Source organism: Mastigoproctus giganteus, chromosome 12 (assembly GCF_048544385.1).
Source record: "Mastigoproctus giganteus isolate SK-2022 chromosome 12, ASM4854438v1, whole genome shotgun sequence".
In the NCBI taxonomy this organism is placed as follows: domain Eukaryota; kingdom Metazoa; phylum Arthropoda; class Arachnida; order Uropygi; family Thelyphonidae; genus Mastigoproctus; species Mastigoproctus giganteus.
This window is the reverse complement of record NC_143586.1, coordinates 6,242,757-6,263,035: the sequence shown is the minus strand read 5'-3', so window position 1 is coordinate 6,263,035 and position 20,279 is coordinate 6,242,757. Positions and strand designations below refer to the sequence as shown.

The 20,279-nt window shown below is 38.7% G+C and overlaps 1 protein-coding gene across 2 annotated transcripts in view; it reads left to right on the top strand.

Moving 5' to 3' along the window:
* Pect (phosphoethanolamine cytidylyltransferase) overlaps positions 1-19,852 on the top strand; it is a 185,846-nt gene extending 165,994 nt beyond the window's left edge. For both annotated transcript variants that reach the window (XM_090385653.1, XM_090385652.1), the window contains 2 exons: positions 1,972-2,060; positions 19,695-19,852. In XM_090385653.1, the coding sequence (XP_090241779.1) occupies positions 1,972-2,060; positions 19,695-19,794 (189 nt within the window). In that variant the 3' untranslated portion in view covers positions 19,795-19,852. The remainder of the gene's footprint in view (positions 1-1,971; positions 2,061-19,694) is intronic.
* Positions 19,853-20,279: the final 427 nt, after the last annotated feature.

Genomic DNA, 20,279 nt, shown 5'->3' with positions numbered 1-20,279 from the left:
TGTTGGTAACATCATCAGTTGGTCCCACTGTATAGAATTTAAATATTGTCTCAGACCATCGTAGTCGCCTTTACGAAAGCAATAACCCTTCCCTTTACCCCTGATGGTAGTTACCTCCTTGAGTAAATCACACTTCAGCACACTGATCACTGCCACCTAGTGGTTCCTGTATCTGCAGATTCTTAATGCATGAAGAATCAATACTGATAATCAAATCAAGAGTATTGCTCCCTCTAGTTGCCTCCCGAACATGCTGATTTAGAAAACAATCATCCAATAAATCCTCAAAACCCTTGCTAGTGTGTGAGTGACCAACCCACAAATTCCATTCAATATCTGGGAAATTAAAATCCCCCATTATAAGACTCTCTGATTTACTGGCCCACTCTATTTTCCTGTACAGTTTCTTATTATACTCATCAGAGTAATTAGGCCTATAGCACACTCCTACTCTCAATTTTGATCTCCCTATGCTTATGTCACACCAAACTCACTCGACACTGCACTGTCCAGCGATGTCGACTGGCTTCACTTTCTTGGATAGGTTGAATAAATTTAAGGAGGAACTGGACAGGCATTTGGAGGGAATGGTGTTGTGATCTTTTTTTTTTTTTTTTTTTTTTGGCTGATGCTGCATAAGCTCATACACTTGCTTTGTTGCATCACATGCCACTACTAATACTTCGTGTACTTCGCCAAATTAGAATAACATTATAAGCACCACAGTAACAGCTGAATCAGTACTGTAATGGTTACAAGAGTTTCATGCATGAAAATTAATTGTTTTAATAACCACCCTTCTACCATGTGAGATTAATAATATAGTTTATTAAGCTTATAGCCCAAACCAATATACATTTAAAGGTGACATTTAAGGCAACTTACTGCTGCCTATCATCAGACCATACATTGGCTTCTGTATGAAGCCAATGTATGGTCTGATGATAGGTAGTGGTAAGTTGCCTGAAACATCACCCTTAAATGAATAGTAGTTTGGGCCATAAGCTTAATAACTACATTATTCATGTAATAACTACATTATTCATTATTCATCAATAATCTCATATGGTGGAAAGGTGGTTATTACAGCAATTAATTTTCATGGAAAACAACTACCTAATATCCTTCCCTAACTGTTAGTTCATGCATGTTTTCATCATTTCATTATACATAATCATATCCAAACAAAGAAAGCTATTTAAGTAAGTCAAGGAATTTATGGATTAAATAAACTAACCACTGAACATTAAACTGAAACTTTATTTTTTTACCTTAATAACCAATCTTCATGACATTTTACAATCCCCTTGTATCAAATATCAGAGATGGGTCTATCACAGAATCCGGCATACATCTAATGTACATAACATATCTATTTTCTCTCTAGATTTTAGGCGTAAAATACAGGTATTGTGCATAAAGGGTATTTCCAATTCTTATTTTTAAATAACTGTTTCTTTTCTTTTATTGATTAACTTTATTACCTTTATGCTGGTAATAAATAAAATATTTTTGAAATTTTGACTTTATTGAAAGCTATTTGAGATCATATATTTATTGGTAAATGTCAGGAATTAGTACTGTAATTATAAGTTTAGTGTTCTTTCTTTAAAAAAAATTCATATCCAAGAGCAGTACTTTAAATCCTTCCTGGCAGTATGCTGAGTATTAGATCAACTTGTTAGTAACATTGCTTTTCTAAGGTTATTAATTCATCTATGAGAAAATTTTATTTTTCATGTATGTAATTGTATTAGGTTGTTTAAGATACTCCTTTCATATAACATCTGAAAACAAATTCTCTAAAATATATATTAATTTGATTATGATTTGTTTGTATTTTATCTGATTATTGCTGTTATTTAATATTCATGGGGGTTTTTTTCTGATTTTAGCATTTACTAATATATTATAATAAGATTCATGATCAATAATTATCTTTAATTCTTTTCAATTATCTCTAATTTTCAGGAACCCAAAAGGCGAAACAAGTTTAAATCTTTAGACAGTTGCAGTGACATGACCACACAAAAAATAGTAGAAATGATAATTAAGCAGCGGTGAGTTTGAATGCATTGGTTTTTGAAAATTCAATGTTATAATCACAAAAATTAAAAGGCGTATGAGTTATATCCAAAGTAAAAACACTGGGATATATAGAAAGAAGAAACCTTTCACTCCCTTTATTTATTTTCTGGTCAGAAGAGAAATCAGGGGTCATTTTATTGGTAGCTTTAATTCTTTTACTTATTGCCAAAATTATAATCACAGAAGTTATAGATTAGTTACATCCAAAGTAAAAGCACTGCTAAATTATAATCACAAAAATTAAAGATGGATTATTGTTATAAAATCCTTTCTCCTTTATAGAATATTTTTTGCCCCAAGGCGGGTACTGTACCAATTGCATGGGGTGGTCAGTTGTGTATGGGTACTATTATTATTGTTACTGTTGATTGAGAAATTCTCTTACTATCCAGCTGATATTCAGGATTGTGGCTTTCTGGAGTTCCATGTAAGTGTTTTCTGGGAGGACTGTTGTTGTTGTTGGTTCTTATAGTGGCTCTTTGGCACCATAAGAACTGACAACAGTGGTTGACACAATAATTGAGATGGTCATTCCTGATCTTTTCCTCATATTTTTTCTGGAGGTTGCTGGTGTTGGGCACTATGTCAATCAGGTAGGTAGCCATTTCTTTCTTGTTGATGAGGGATATGTCTGGTCTGTTGTGTGGGATACCTTGTCCATTTTTATGGTACAGTCCCAGTATAGTCTGTGAGAAGAGGTCTCTAGTACAGCCTGAGGCTCATACTTGTAATATGGTAAACTTTCTTTGATCAGCTGATATTTTTGCACTAGCTTCTGATGTATTATCCTAACCACCTAGTCATGTCTGTGAGTGTAATCTGTCTGGGTGATTACTCTGCATCCTGCAGTGACATGCTGGATTGTTTCTGGGGCCAGGTGGCATCACTGACATATCATGTTATTCCAGGGTCCTGGTGATGTATTTCCTGTAGTTCTTAGTATTGATTACATGGTTCTGGATGGCAGGCATAAATCCTCTGGTCTCAGTGCCTTCTGTTTGTGATATATGAGTCACAAACAGAATGTCATATATGAGTCATTTAGTGGACACTGTAGTGTCTGCCATGGAGTGTCTTCTTTGCCCATCTTCTGTCTTTGTTTCTTCTATCTGTGTCAGTGTGGTCTCCTTGTTGAGGTTGAGTATTGTGTGCCATTTGTCTATCTTATGGCTTGGTAGATGGGTGCTGTTTTTCCTGGAGGTAATCACCTTCTCTTGTTCAATGAGGTCAGTCAATCGCCTCCCTCCTTTGCAGGCTAGGGTCAGTCTCTCGACGGCCGACTTCAGGTGGTGTTGGCGGTTCTTGGTCATCATTATCCTGGTCAATCTCCTCCAACTCAGTGTTATTCCAATCTGGGATCCCGAAGGAGTACTTTAGTACTGGGACTGCTTAAGTGTTTATGGTGGTGACCATTTTCCCCATAATTCATGATGTTAGTAGGCTTCTCAGTCTCTGATGGTATTTCACAGTCAGGTGGGCCTTGATCTCTTTGTGTTCTAACTGGTAGGTTTGCATCATCACCACCAGATATTTGGATGTCTCTCCCTCTGTCATGGCTTCAACCTCTTCACTGGTCTTCAGCTGGTAGTTTCATCCTGATGTCAGTGCTGAACTGTTTGGTGATCCAGACTAGCTGTTGGAGTCAATTCTCAGTTACAGCACACGGTTTTTTTGTCATCCATGTACGTCAGATGAGAGCAAGGTGTACAGGTTATTCCTCTCTTCTTTTAGGGTATACCTATACTTGCTGTTATTGAGCATGGTGGAGAGTGGGTTGAGTGCTTGACGGAACCGTAGTGGACTCAGGGAATCTCCTCAGAAGGTCCTCTTCTGATGGGCATCAGTCTGACCTTGATGGTAGATTTCATCTGTTTTGCCATGGCTAGTTCTAGGTCAGGTTGACTTTGTAGATTTTCAGTCTCTAATAGCCAGCTATGGGGCATGAAGTCAAAGGCCTTGCGGTTGTCAATGTAGGCCATGTACAGGTTGTAGTATTTCTTATAGGCTTTCTCCATAACTGCAGCATCAATGATGTTGTTCCCTTGCATCCTCTGCTCATCTGCCTACGTATGACCCACGTAGTCCATGCGCCATTAAACCTCAATACAAACCAAACCAATCATCTGCCTACATCCCTTCTACTGCTCGGCCACGATGTTCTATCTCTCCAGATGGTTTGATATCTTCTTAGTTGTGCAGCTGGTCAATATCTTGTACATTGTTGGGAGACAGGTGATTGGTCTGTACTTTGTAGGGGTTTGTGGTGACTTTGTCCTTAGCCTTCAGGTAGGTGATTCTTTGAATCAGCAACTCTGGGTTTGTGTCAGGGTGCCTTATTTTCTGGGTGAACTGTTCTGCTATGTGCTTGTATGTGTGTGCAGCTGAATTTCTTGTACCAGTAGTTTTGGATGTTATCTATTCCTGGGGTTCACTAGCTGTGGGACTTCTGGTCAACTGTTCTTCTTCTTCCTCCTGAACCTCCCATTCTGTCATCTCTTATACATTCTTATTTTTCTTCCTTTCTAGATATATCCAAGGGACATAGCGATTATGGCTAACTTTGCTGTTCCACAGGTTTCCTAGAACTCTTCAAGTACCTTCTGGTTGGGGGGGGTCCATTGCCTTCCTTCTCCCCTTGTCCAGTTTTCCTGTAGAAGGATTCTCTGATTTTCAACAAATATCCTGTTGTCTGTTTTCCCTCTGGGCACTATCCCTGTAATGGCAAAGTCTCTTCTGAGTGTCAGTTTCTGCTTGTGGATGTTGTATTTCTTTAGGATGGCCTTCACTTTTCTGATCAGCCTTTTCTGTTACCGTGTTGGTACTAGGGCAGCTAGCCTGTTTTCTCTCTTATCTCTTCTATCTTTTTCTGTAGCCTTCTAAAGGTGGTTCCTTGCCTTTGCATTTTGTGTTATGTTGTTCTTCTCTAATTTCCCTTCCATTCATCCTAGTGGCTGCTACAGCAGCACAGTAAATGTCTGCGTGGATGGTGTCTAGTGTTATTCCATTGATGAATTTGATGAATTGCTCAAAACATTGAAGGCAGATATTGTTGGGATATCAGAGACGTGGTGTCACACAGATATAAGGGATGCAGAACTGCAATTTGGGGAGTACAACGTCTACAGAAAGGATAGACAGGATAGGAAGGGGGGAGGGGTTATGCTATTAGTTAAGAAACACATAAAAACCAAGGAAGTGAAGCCAGTCGACATCGCTGGACAGTGCAGTGTGGAGTCAGTTTGGTGTGACATAAACATTGGGAGATCAAAATTGAGAGTAGGAGTGTGCTATAGGCCTATTGACTCTGATGAGTATAATAAGGAACTGTACAGGGAAATAGAGTGGGCCAGTAAATCAGAGTGTCTTATAATGGGAGATTTTAATTTCCCAGATATTGACTGGAATTTGGGGGCTGGTTACTCACACACTAGCAGGGCTTTTGTGGATTTATTGGATGATTGTTTTCTACATCAGCATGTTCGGGAGGCAACTAGAGGGAGTAATACTCTTGATTTGATTATCAGCAGTGATTCTTCATGCATTAAGAATCTGCAGATAAATGAACCACTAGGTGGCAGTGATCACAGTGTGCTGAAGTGGGATTTACTCAAAGAGGTAACTACCATTAGGGGTAAAGGGAAGGGTTATTGCTTCCGTAAAGGCGACTACGATGGACTGAGACAGTATTTAAATTCTATACAGTGGGACCAACTGATGATGTTACCAACAGCAAATTCAAAATGGGAAGCATTCAAAGAACTTATCTTGGAAGCTACTAGGCTTTACATACCAACTAAGAAATATTGTTCAAGGTTTAGGCCAAAATGGATGTCAGATGAACTAATGAGGCATATGGCAGAGAAGAAAAATGCATGGGATACATACAAATTAACACATGACACAGAAGCCTATGATAGATACAAGTTGATATGCAACCAAGTTACAAAGGAGGTTAGGCAGGCGAAGGCAGATTACGAGAAATCCTTGGCAAGGGATGCAAAGAAAAACAGCAAAGAGTTCTTTACTTATGTAAACTCTAGAAGGAAGGGGATGAATCAGATTGGTCCACTTGATATTGATGGGTCAAGTGTTGATGATCCTGCTCAGGTAGCTAACAAACTAAATGAATATTTTGCATCGACATTCACACATGAGGAGTTATTCAGCGAGGGGAATGCCAGAGGTGTATTCAACTCTAGCAGTAAGCTACAGAATCTTGAAATAACTGGGAGTAAAGTGGAGGAGAAACCCGGGGTGGATGGGATCTATCCAGTTATATTAAAGGAGGCAGCAAAGGAAGTAAGCAAACCCTTAGCCATAATTATGAGAGCTTCCTTGGACTCAGCGGAGGTACCCATAGACTGGAAATGTGCAATTGTGACCCCAATTCACAAAGGAGGATCAAAGGCTGACACAAGTAATTATAGACCTGTGAGCTTAACTTCTGTTCCAGGAAAATTAATGGAGGCACTGGTTAAAGAAGCACTGCAGGATCATTTAGACAAGACTTCAGTTATAGCTCAGACACAGCATGGTTTTGTTAAGGGGAAGTCTTGCCTGACCAACTTGATTGGATACTATGATGCAGTCACAAAAGAACTGGATGCAGGGAATAACTTTGATATTATATACTTGGATCTTAGAAAGGCTTTTGATACTGTTGCACATGGAAGACTGCTACACAAATTGGAGCAGTGTGACATTGGAGGCAAATTGCTGCTATGGATAAAGGGGTGGTTGAGGGGGAGAAGACAGAGAGTGGTAATCAATGGACACTGCTCATCGTGGACTGATGTGATTAGTGGAGTCCCTCAGGGCTCAGTGTTGGGTCCATTATTGTTTTCTGTATTTATAAATGATATTGATGATGGTATATCGGGCTTAATGTCCAAGTTTGCAGACGATACAAAGGTTGGCAGGGTTGTCAAGGACACTACTGACACTATGCTGCTGCAACAGGATCTGGAAAGGTTGAGCAGATGGGCTGAGAGGTGGCAAATGAAGTTTAACATTGACAAATGTAAAGTACTACACATGGGAAACAGCAACCCCAGAGCAACGTATCAACTCTGTGGTACTACACTGACAGTGGTAGAGAATGAAAGGGACTTGGGGGTGGTTGTGCAGGCAGATATGAAGTTCTCTGAGCAGTGCAGACGGGCTGCAAGAGTAGCTCATGGAGTATTGTCAATGATATACAGGAATTTTTCCAGCAGGGATAAGGAGGTGATTATTCCATTGTATAAGGCGATGGTCAGGCCACACCTAGAGTACTGTATACAGGTCTGGAGGCCTCATTTCAAAAAGGATGTAGAGCTGCTGGAACGAGTACAGAGAAGGGCAACAAGATTAGTGAATGGAACAAAGGGGTGCTCTTACAAAGAAAGGCTTAAGTTTTGCAAATTACAGTGTCTGGAGACTAGGCACCAGCGAGGTGATCTGATAGAGGTGTATAAAGCCTTGAATGGTTTAAGCATGCTCAATGCTGATGGGATTCTTCCTCTAGCTCAGAAAAATCACCTGAGAGGGCATAAATTCAAATTGAGGAAAGACAGATGTAGGATAGACGTGCGGAAATTTGCCTTTAGCCAGCGGGTGGTTGGTTGGTGGAACAGACTTCCATCCCTTATGGTGGAGGTTGATAGCCTAAATAAGTTTAAGGCTCAGCTGGACAGGTATTTTGAACGAACAGAGGGGTGAAGTGGAACTGGGTTTTTTTTTTTTTTTTTTGGCTGATGCTGCATAAGCTTGCTTTCTTGCATCAAATGCTTCTACTAATGCTAATGCTAATTGTTGTTGAGATAATCCAGTATTATTCGCTTGTTGAGGTGGTCTGTGACTTGCCAAAGGATTCTGTTGAGTCTCTACTTCAGTATGGTGTGAGGTCCATTCCCTCAAATTCTGCTAGCACTTTCTTCCACTCTTCTTCTGTTCTGAATATTGTGATCTTGTCTGTTTCACTTTGGCTGCTCTGGGTTATAGTTCTTGTTCATTCTGTTTCTCCTCCAGTTATGGTTTTGTTATGTCCGTTTCCATTATTGTTTGTAGTTTGTTGCTCACCTCCTGCTTGATTTTTTTCCAAGATTGCAGGAGCTATTAGGTTCTTGATGATTATTCATCTCTGGTCTGCTGTTTTCTGTTCAGTGACCTGAACAGTTGGGAATTGTTCCAACACACTTGGTGTGAAGTTGTGTCCTGTGCATTGTCGTGTCTGTCTGTAGTTTTGTCACTTCATAGTATGCTCACATGATGAACATATTCATTTTGATGATCCACTTCATGCGTTGGCTTCTTCTTTCCTCCTGGGTGGCCACTAGCACCATTGCACAGGATGCACTTCTAGTTGGTTGGATTGGATGGGCTTGCCCTTTAGTTGTGGTAGCCATACAGGAGACTGCACCACTTTGCAGGAGACTGTCTCTGACTTTTTGAACCAACCCCTCTGCCTAAAGCCTGAATGCAAGTGACTTTATCCTGCACAACACTAGATGCAGTATGGTCAATATTTCTACTTCTTATCTTCATCCAGGTATGGAGATGGATCTATTTTAGCTTTGGCATCCAGCGGTTGGTGGTAGTTATGGAAGTGATACCAAATGGCACCACTCTGCCTCAGCCATAACTTCGATCAATCTTGGGGAGGTAGGTCTTTGCTCTTTTTTTTTTTTTTTTTTTTGCCTCCACTGCATTTTGCTCTTGTTTAGAATGCCGTACAATGGACAGCTGCATTCGTGGTTTTATCAGTGAGAAAAAATTGGTCCTCCATGACAGTACAGAAGTTTGCTACTTGTTACTCATTTGAAGTCTGGTTTCACACTCTGTCAAAGACTGGAGGAATTCTTAAATACCTCTTCATTTGGGGTTGTAGTTGTCCATTCTTGGACAGAAGTATGGTTCCCTCCATGATTCCAGGTTTTGTAGCCCACACAACATGCAAATTGGCCATGAACACACATATACAAATATAATACGCACACACTGCAATATGGCTTTAGATGCTAATGCTCTCTATAAATAATAACAACTGTGACAACCAGCAGAAGAGTCAAAACCATGTAAAACTTACTTATACCATTACACTACTACTTCCAAACTTCATTGCTGCAATATAATCTGGATGAAACCATTCTTTGGGCATATGCCATACTCGGGTGCATCCTTTTGATGCCTGGAAATGTACTATAGTTCATCATACTGTAAAAAACTATGATATGGCTGTAATATCCACTGCTTCTGTTCTCTGCACTGAGATAAGCAACTGCATAACTCATTCTACAAAGTCTTCCTAATTGTTTGTTGATCCTCCACTTATCTCAGTTCTGTCAACTGTCTCTGAAGTTAGCTTATTGAACGTGCCTCACAAAATCTCTTCACCATCTGTTTCAACTCTTAACTAGCTCTATTGGGAGAGGAGAGTCATTAATGATGGTTTACCTGGCTTGGAATTAATGGTTGCATTACTTTCTGCTTTCCAGATGTATATGATATCTCCATCCTGATCCAGAACTCAGGCTGAAAGAACAGATCATCCCAGTTAAAAATAGTGTCCGTTTCTTAGGATTAGTTTTTGACAAAAAACTGACTTTCCTAGAGCATATCAGTCACATAAGAGTCCACTGTTTGAAGAAAATGAACATCTTGAAGGTCCTATCCGCTATATCCTGGGGAGCAGACAGGACAATCCTACTACGTTTATATCGCCCTCTCATTCGGTCTAAGCTAGACTATGGTGCCCCAGTCTATGATTCAGCAAGACCTAGTGCCCTGAGATGGCTCGACCTAGTACATCACTGCACACTCCGTTTAGCGCTTGAAGCTTTCCGCACCTCACCCGTTCAGAGCCTGTACGCCAAAGCTCAAGAACCTCCTCTGCAAATCAGAAGACAAAATCAATTACTCTTTTATGCAGCTAAAATAAAATCCTTACCAGACCACCCTCTACAGAAAACTCTTTTTGCTTCTGAATGGGAACAACATTATCAGCAAACAAAGATAAACCTGCGAATGTGAGATTAAAAAACCTTCTTCTCAGTAGAGAGCTTAACCTAGATAACATAATTCCGCTTACGAAGCAGTCTACTCCACCACGGATAATCAGACAACCTTTATGCGACTTCTCCTTCCACATTTGGGGCAAACAAACCCTTTCTCATATAAACCATCAACAGCTGCATGCTGCTTATAAGGCACAATTTTCAGATCATTGCTTTCTATATACAGATGGATCCTAAACTGATTCTCATGTGGGAGCGGCAGTTTACTTTTCTGACATCACATTGGCCCAAAAACTCCCAAAAGACTGTAGCATTTATACTGCAGAACTGCAAGCCATTATGTTAGCACTAAACGAAATCAGCCATTCAAGTTTTCAAAACAGCATAATTTTTGCTGACTCCTGTAGTTCCATGATGGCCATACAAAATATCAGTTCTAACAAACATCCACTACAACAGCAGATTCAATACAGAATATCAAAACTCCTTGAACAACGTCGTAATATTAGATTTTGCTGGATCCCAAGTCATGTCGGAATACATGGTAATGAGCAAGCAGACAGAGCTGCCAACAACGGTATTTCTGCATCAGAATATATCCCTTTCTCAGACTGCAAACACGTTATTGAACACAGTGGGATACATCACTGGCAGCAGCAATGGCAAGTACTTACCACTAACAAATTGCATCAGATTAAAAGATTACTCCAACCATGGAAATCCAGCATTCAGAAAAATAGACGCGATGAAGTGATACTTGCTAGGTTAAGGATAGGACACACATATTTCAGTCACTCTTATCTTTTGCGAGGAGAGGATCCCTCCTATGCCCTATCTGTCACACACAACAAACAGTAGAACATGTACTGATTACTTGTCCAACTTTTGCAGATGACTGCCGAAATTCCTTCAAAGAGCTAAACAAACATCACTCCCTCACTCTCAAAACCATACTGCAAGATAGAAAAAATATAGCAGATGTTTTTCAGTTCCTCAAGAAAATAAATTACTATAATCAAATATAAAACTAAATATTATCTCTAAAGCAAGCTATAGTCATTCTCTGTTACTCTTGGAAATTATTAGCAGCAATATATGAATTAGAACAAAACCGTTATATAAAATCTTACAGGCGCATTTTAGCCGCAGTAGCTCTTGCACCAAGAATTCTTAAATCAAATCAAATCAAATCAATGTATATGATATTTCTAGTAGTTGAGTAAATAACAAAGGTGTTTCTTTTTTAGGAAGTATCATGTTGAAAAGATACTTCTCAATCAAAATTGGATTTATCCCCCCCCTCCAAGCTCTATATAATTTCATTATTATTATTATTATTATTGGTTGTTAATGCCTTATTTCTCATAACAGAACAAACTTGCCTTTGTAACAAGTTTCCCTGTTATTGTACTACTTTTATATTGCAAGATGGCTCACATTGATAAATTTTTTTATATGTTGTTTATTTGTCTATATGTTGTCACTAGAAACCATATACTGTCTACTGAGAAAACAGTTAGTACAGTAAACCCCCGCTATTCGCGGTATCTGTATTCGCGGTTTCGCGTATTCGCGATCGCCGATTTAATATAAAATGAAACCTAAAAAAATGTGAATTTTAAAACGCAGTGAATATTTTCCGCCATAAAAACATGGGCGTGGCTAAAATTATCTTTCCCGGTCAAAACAGCACTCAGTGGGTGGGGGGAGAGGGGTGAAAAAATCGCGAGCGTGGATGTTTCTCGCTAATCCTTGTTCAGTATGCGTTAGTCATGGAAGGTTTCGTCGTTTGATTTTAATTTATATGTTTATAAATTGAATATATTTATCAATTTATAAATTGATATGCTTACAAAAATGATAACTCTACAGTTTTGCAGTGTAAAATAGACTTTTTCGAGTGCGTTAACGGAAGAAAGTGACTTTATTGTGGTCAAGTTCTTTCTAACCCCTACAAAAATATGGTTACGAATAAAAAGAGAAATGTGAAAATATCAAAGGTGATGACACTAGCGAATAAAATTGAGTTATTAGACGAAATTTCTAAAGGTGAAAGTGTCTCCGCAGTGGCAAAACATTATAAAATCAATGAGTAAACAGTACGATCAATCAAGAAATCGGAAGAAAAAATCTGCCGTAGTGTCCGTGAAACCGCGCTAATTGCTTCAAAAATTTGCTCTGTAACTCGTGATGTTAAATTTAAAAAAATGGAAAAGCTTTAAATCTGTGGATAGAAGACCGAACTCAAAATAAAATTCCGTTAAGTTCACTCATCATTCGTGAAAAGGCAAAACTTCTTTATCAACACTTTAGCGAAACTGGTGATAGCACTGGCGGGATGTTTTTTTTGCTAGCAAAGGCGCTGATTTGAAAGATTTGTTTGAAATTTCTAATAAATATTACATTTAATATTAAATTGTTTCTTATTTTCATTTCGATGCCATATGCTTGCATTTCACTATGTACTGTCATGTACAGTCATATTATGAAGGTACATATAATACATACATAGACAAAATTTTAGACTAGTTTTTCTTATATATTTCATACTTTGGAACGGAACCCCTTTATTACTATGGGAGCCATAACTCAGTATTCGCGTTTTCGGTATTCGCGACATTTCTCAGGAACATAACCCCCGCGAATAGCGAGGGTTTACTGTACTTAAATAGGTTGTCCAGTCTCATCTTTTAAAGAAATGGCCAGTTAACCTTTTGGAGAGTCCATCTGCGCAACTAGCTAGCTGTTCAACCCAGAGCTAGCTAGTTTTACAGTGATTTCTGATATGAGTACCCTTCTGTTGAGCTCATCAAGTACATTGTCCATCTTTGGACCCCCTCAAGAAGCTTGATGTCTTTTTTTAGGTATGGTCTCCATACTTTTTTTTTTTTTTTTTTTTTTTTTTTATGTAAACCCCAAACACGAGAGGTATTAGAACCTATAATACTTAGTACCGTGCTTGGGTTGGAGGTTCAGAAGACGAAAGAAGATATTTGTTGACATTGGACTTGAACTTCTGTAGACTGTACTTTTCAGGAAATACGTATGAAGGAAGGTTGTTCCAGAAAACGGCAGTTGAATGAATAAACGAGGAAGATGAAAAGTTGGTTCTGTGAGTTTGAAGTTGGACAGTAAATGGATGTTGGCTGGTGGCGGCACGTGTTCGGACTGTTTTTAAAGAGAGAGCGGGAATTATAGAAGCCAATTCAGAACAGTGCCTATGGAAGTATCTGTAGAAGAGGCATGCAGCAGAAACAATATGTCTATGAGACAGCGAGTGGAGAGACTCCGTTAGAGATGAATCATTAATTAACCTAACTACCCTCTTCTGAATGGAATCAAGAAGCCTGAGAGAGGTTTTGGGAGCACCACCCCAGATGTGGGAACAATATTCCATGGTAGGGCGGATTTGCAATTTATACAGAGTGAGCAGCTGTTTGGAAGAAAAGTAACACCGAGAGCGAAGAGAAAACCAAGTGTTTTAGATGCAGAGGAAGCAATATTTGTAATGTGCTTGTGCCAAGAGAAATTAGAAGTCAGGGTAATCCCCAAGACAGATATATCATTTTGCCTAGAAATCGGAGTGTCACTAAAGATTAGCATAGGAGCAGAAGAATCCTTTTTGCGAGATATAAGATAAGACTGAGTTTTAGAAGGGTTGAAATCAACTGTTGTCTTTGCCCCACTGGAGAATTACCTGAATATCGGCATTTAAGGAATTGGTAGCAGATTTTCGAGAAGTAGAAGCTGATTGAGCAGGGCAAGGTTTCTCAAAATGGAAAGTAGAATGCAATGTGCTATCATCGGCAAAACTATGGATAGGATTTCCAGTCAATGGAAGAAGGTCATTAATATACAAGAGGAAAAGAGTGGGGGAAATAACTGAACCTTGGGGGACACCAGCATTAGTGGAGAAGTTAGAAGACAGAGAGCCATCTACCATCACCCTCAGTGAGAGATCAGAGAGAAAACTGGATAACCAATTACTAAAAACAGTTGGCAAACCATAAGATGGAAGCTTGTTTAGAAGACCTTTATGCCAAACACGATCAAAAGCCTTTGAGATGTCAAGGGCAACTAATTGTGTTTCACCGAACCTTTCCATTGAATTAGTCCATAAATGGGTAACATAAGCCAGAATATCACCAGTGGATCAACACTGACGGAATCCATACTGGCGATCGTTGATCAGACGGAAGGTTTCTAGGTAGTTTAAGAGTTGGCGGTTAATTGATTTCTCCATTACTTTAGAAAGAGTAGAAGTAATTGCAATAGGGTGATAATTGGATAGGAGGGATTTGTCACCCTTTTTAGGAACTGGCTGGATATGAGCAAATTTTTAAGCAGTAGGAAAAACACCTTCGGAATAAGAAAGTGAAAAAAGGCGGCAAAGAATAGGAGTAAGTTCAAGAGCACAGGTTTTGAGAACAAGTGGAGAAATACCATCGGGACCTGGAGCTTTCGTATCATCAAGATTCGTCAAAATCCTTCTGAAGTACTTTTGAACGAAGACCACAGGAGCCATTGAATGGAGTGTGTTGGGAATGGTGAGAGGTGTTTTACCAAGATCATTATTACATGAGTTGGAAGTAAAATGGGATGTTAGCAGGTCAGCTTTATCCTTGGCTGAAGTGACAACAGAACCATCTGGTTTGGACAGAGGTGGGAACAGAGATGGGCAAAAGTTGCGGCCAATAGCTTTGGCAAGAGACCAGAATGCTCGGCTACTATTAGGGCAAGAAGCAAGTTTTCTACTCTTAGCCTGTTCAAACCCTAGTTTGGACTGATTAATAACTGCTTTACAATTGTTGCGAGCTTTGGTGTAGGCAGAAAATGAAACTGAAGAATTAGAAACAAGTCAGTTACGATATGCAACATTCTTCTCTTGAACAGCCTTAGCACATTTATTGGAAAACCAAGGTTTAGATAAAGGATGAGATTTTAAAGTGGAGTGTGGGATAAAGGATTCCATTCCTGCAAGAATAATTTCACTGACACGATCTGAGCAAACGTTGATATCAGAAGTTTTGAAACAGTAATCCGACCAAGGAAAATAAGAAAATAAATCTCGCAGGTCATCCCATTTGGCATTCTTGCAATGCCAAACAACACGAGGTTGGGAATAGCAATGAGATAAAGGCTCCATTGGAGAAGAGACAATCACCAAGTTGTGATCTGAAGTGCCTAAAGGACCTCATTTCGACAGTATACTTAGAAGGGATTTTTGTGAGAAAAAGATCAAGTGTGTTGGCTGTATGATTAGGATTGTCCAGTATTCTTGTAGGTAAATGAACAATCTGTACAAGGTCATTAGTTGTTTTGTTTTGTTTGTTATTTGGTTTTTAGGAGCATTAGCAACTAAGGCCATATTGCTCCGGGATATGCGGTGGTCATTCCCTGACCTTTCCGCATCCTCCGTATTTGGTGGTGACGGGCTCGAACCCCGGTCTAATCAAGAAGCGTGTTCTACGCACTGCCGCTCCTTCCCACCTGGCTACGGAGGCGCCATGGTCATTAGTAATTGCAAAAGCCTCAGCATCTTGACCAGCTGGGTCGCTGTGACTAGAAAACAGAAGCCAGCTGGAGTTGTGAACATTAAAATCACCAAGGAAAATTACCTCACTGTTAGGAAAGTTGGACTGGAGAAAGTCAAGTTGCAAAGAGAGGAAGTTAAAGAGCTCCAAGTGATTAGTGGAGTTGGGAGAACAGTAGAGACAACAGATGAATTTGACACAATGAGGTAGAGAGATTTTAAGCCAAAGAAGATCAAAGAGAGGAGATTCCAAATTGCCAAGTCTCTGACAGGGAATATCAGAATGGACATATGTACAAGTACCACCTTTGAGGCGAAAGGAATCATACAGCAAATAATTTGGGCATCTGACATGAGCAGTAGTTGAATTAACCGATAAGTGAGATTCTGTCAGAAAACGTACATGGGGTTTGGCAGACTGCAAGTGGAAATGGACATCGTTGAGATTAGAATTCAGACCACGTATATTTGTGAAATGAATTAGGAAGTGCTTGGGAGGTTTGGATCTTTTCACAGATAAGCTTGCTCTATTAGTTTGACAATTCATGGTGTATTCAATAGTAAGAAAAGGTGGGTAGGACATGCTGTATGAAGTAATGAAATTTTTGGATATGGCATACACATGGTAAGAATATTCCCAGATCCTTGACATAATGTGGCCTCGACAATCTCCACCCGCATACACGCTACTCGGACTCCCTCCAGTCACTATCTGGCAGAGTAGAGGTAGCAAGATTATACACTAGCTGATCCGAAAGCCTCCTAGAGAGTTACCAATAGGTTCGGTCCGGTGTACTAACTAGCGGCCAGCCTGCGAACACTGTTTTAGAGCTGTACCCTCGAAATGTACGGCATATTGGATCTCGCCACAACGTTCATCATAACCTCAAAAGTCATCAATCGTACTGCATGATGGGATTACTCTTGTATTACTTGGACATAGTAATACAAGAGTGGTTTCACATTTGCCTTATAGTGGAATTATGACCTCCCTATCTCTACTAAAAAATGTTCTATTAATCATCGATGTGTACAATCATTGCTTTGACCTATATCATCAGATAAATGTATATCTGTTTCACCTCCTTGCTGCTCAGAAAACTTTCGCCCAGCATATCATACCCCCAAATTTCTTGTTTCTTCTACTTTTTTTAGTTCAACCTCACTAAGTGTTTAAATTATTTTTGGGGTTGATATTCCCTAAGTTTAAGATCCTGCATTTTTCTAAATTAAAAGATAGCTGCCACTTTTCTGACTATCTCTAAAGTCTAAGTCATCCTGAAGAAGCTGTGCTTGGTGCAATCATTGGTACAATAGTAGCCATCATTCAGTCCATCTTAAGATTCTCCCTCCCCATGATTCAGAATGTTCCAGCTCATGAGTGACTGTCAAAATAGCTAACCAAGTTAGTGAAACATTATTTCCATACTCTTTCCTTCAGAATTTCATTTCTATTTAAATGATCCTGTAATGCACTCTTTATCATTGCCTCCATGATTTTACCTACCACTGAAGTTATACAGAACAGTTGATAATTACCCACTTCACTCTCAGAGTCACCTTTTGTATTGGCAGTTTATTGGCACTTCTCCAGTTCAAGGAAATAACTTCTGAATTTAATGATAACCTTATAATTAACCCCAGTGATTTGGTGCACCCTCTTGCTACTTGCCTTTATGCTAAACAGTTTTTCAAATAAATAATCTGAAATTTCAGTATCACTAATTTCATGCTTTACTGGTTCACTGGTTCACTTGCATAGTTTCTCCTCAGTATAAGGGGTCTTTCTTCTGTAAATATCAATACTTGTTCAATTTATCTTCAATATCAGCAGGGTTATTTCAGCTTTCCCACATCTATTATGCAAGTGTCCAATCTGATTTTTGTTATTTTCTTCTTCTTAGTATTCACATACATGAAAAATTCCATGTCCCCATTCTTTGCTCCCTTAGCCAGAGATTTCTCATAATCTGCCTTTGCCAGCCTAACATTTCCTAACATGGTATTATTGCACATCAGTTTGTAGCTGTGATAGGCTTCAGTACTTTTTACCATTCTGTAACTTTCCCATGCCATCTCTTTTTGCTCTATTAAAATGGCTAGTTCATTATTCACCCACCATGGAATTCTCCTCATGCTACATTTTCTTAATAGTGTATACAATTTCAAGCTTTCTGTGACTATACCTTTAGAGTTAAACCATAATTTTAACACATTTGCACTCTGTGAGCTATCTCCCCAGTTGATAGAGTCCATGTAGCACCTTAAGTTGTTATAATCTCCTTACCTGAAACTGAAACCCATTCCTTGCCTTTAGTAACTGTGACCTCTCTCTCTCTCCTCATCATCCAAATTAGAAACTCTGTGCTCACTCCTGGCTAATAGTTCATGTACTGCCAGATCCTATGATTGGTCATGGGAGATAGTGTGATAGGACTTAGTGCTTTTCCTAACATGATGCAAATAGCAATCTTCTAATTTATTTAAAAATTGTTCCCATGGTGAGAGCTCCTCCCACTTTTTCTAGCCAGTTATGGGCAAACTGAAATCACCCACAATAAGACATTCACACTTGCTTTCCCATCCGATTTGCATGTAGAGACTCTCATGATCTGTAGATTACTCCTACTCTCATTATGTCTTTACTTCCAACTATCTCACACTACACAGATTCTATACTAGCATGCATTCCGATTCTGGGACTGCTTTTGTTCAGGCTTGGGCAGCTTTTGATAAGGAGCACCCCCACTACCCTTTCTGTCTTCCCTGTCCTTCCTAAATACTTTTCATAGTGAAACTTGCCATCCCCTAATGGAAACGTGGTGCCACCCCTTTCTGGGTGGCACCACGTTTCCATTAGTCCTGTTATGTCAGCATTAGTTATCCTAACTTGATTTTTAATTCTCTCATTTCTCTCAACACTCCTGACATTACTGTATAGTTAAGGGTAATTATTCTTTTATAGTTTACTATCCTGATACCCTTTGAACTTATTTAAGCTTAATCTATATTTCTTGACGAAATGGCAAAGAGTTATAAAAAAGGCTGCTCACAGTATGAGATATAATAAAATGATGCATGCATACTACCTAGGTAGTATAAATGATGGAGATTCATTACCCATACTTAAACAGCCTTTTTTATTTAAGCTTGTTTCCAAACCTCCAAACAACACATAGCAACAAACAAGAATTCTTGAGATGTGTGCAAACATTACTTTGACTCATATCATCAATGTATATCTTTTCACCTGTGTCCCCTCTTAACTAGCAGTTTTCGTGCACCCTTAAGGTATTAGGTAAAAACTCTTGCACCACCTTTTTTCAAGTGTATCCTATCTCTACAAAATAGATTCCTTCTGCCTACAAATGCAGAAAAAAAAATTTTTTTTTTTTTTCCAGAAGCCTTTCCATCTCTCAATTCTTGAGTTGACCCATAAAGCTTGCAGGCACATACACATGTGCTTGCAAGCACAGGCACATGATCTAACTTTCAGTTTTTTTTTTTTTTTTCAATGTAGTCCTATAATTTTCCAACAAAACGTCAGTTCATATGTGCTTAATGTCATTAGTACCCTTGTGAATAATGATGCTTCCGTTATTCCCTTTCAAATCTGACAATCAGTGGCATTAATTGTTGCTCCTGGCAAAAAAACCCCGGTTCTAGTCCATCTATTCTTATTACAAAAAAAATTTTGCCCATTTCCCTGGAAATGGAATCTTCCATTAGAACTGAATCCTTTTGAACCAGAGAAGTTTACAGTTGCTTATTCTGTTCTGTGGCCCAAATTGAGGGTGAATCACTTTGCAGATTATTAAAATCTTGAGCTCTCAATTTATCCAACTTTGCTCAAAATTGGATCACTCTTTCATGGCATTTCAGTTTCTGCTTCCATTGCTGTATTGCCTTGCAGTTTAAAATAGGTGAATTGTTTATGTTAAAGGCTGCTTTTAATTTTCAAAATATGATCTCTCAAGATATTATGAATTTACTCTTCTTTTATTTTATATAACTTATTTACACCCAGTAATTATCAAGGGGAGAAATTTAATATTTTATATATGTTGTCAAATTTACAGGTTAGAATTTGAAGATAGGAACAAAAAAAAAGAAAAAAAAGAAATTGCAGCTTTCACTGCAGTAACAAGGACGGCCACTCAGTGTAATACATCATCATGAGTATTGGGTATTTTTATTGTTTGTACAGCTAGCCATACTTGGCTTTAGTAACTTGCCTGCATTATGAAGAATACTCTTTAAATTTTTACTGTTGGGACAGCTTGTTTATAAAACTTAACAACCTCAGAGATAATTTTAATATATATATATATATGTGTGTATAAGTTCATGCCATTTCTGTTATGCAGTGATAAATCTTTTAAGTAAAAATTCTTTTGTGATTGTTAGTTTTCCATTTATTTAAAAAAAAAAGCAGGTTTCATACTCTGTATTTCACATACCAATTTGTCTAGTCATGTATCCATCTCAAATTCTGTTCAGTCATTTTTGAGTGGCAGTGCAGTTCACTATTCCTATCATTTTTATGTGTAATTCTGCACCTGTACACTTTTGTTTATTTGAAGTTCCTGTTATTATTGTAAATGAATCTTAGATATTTATGTCTAAACATATGTATATATTTACATTTTTCCCTCTTTTTGCCT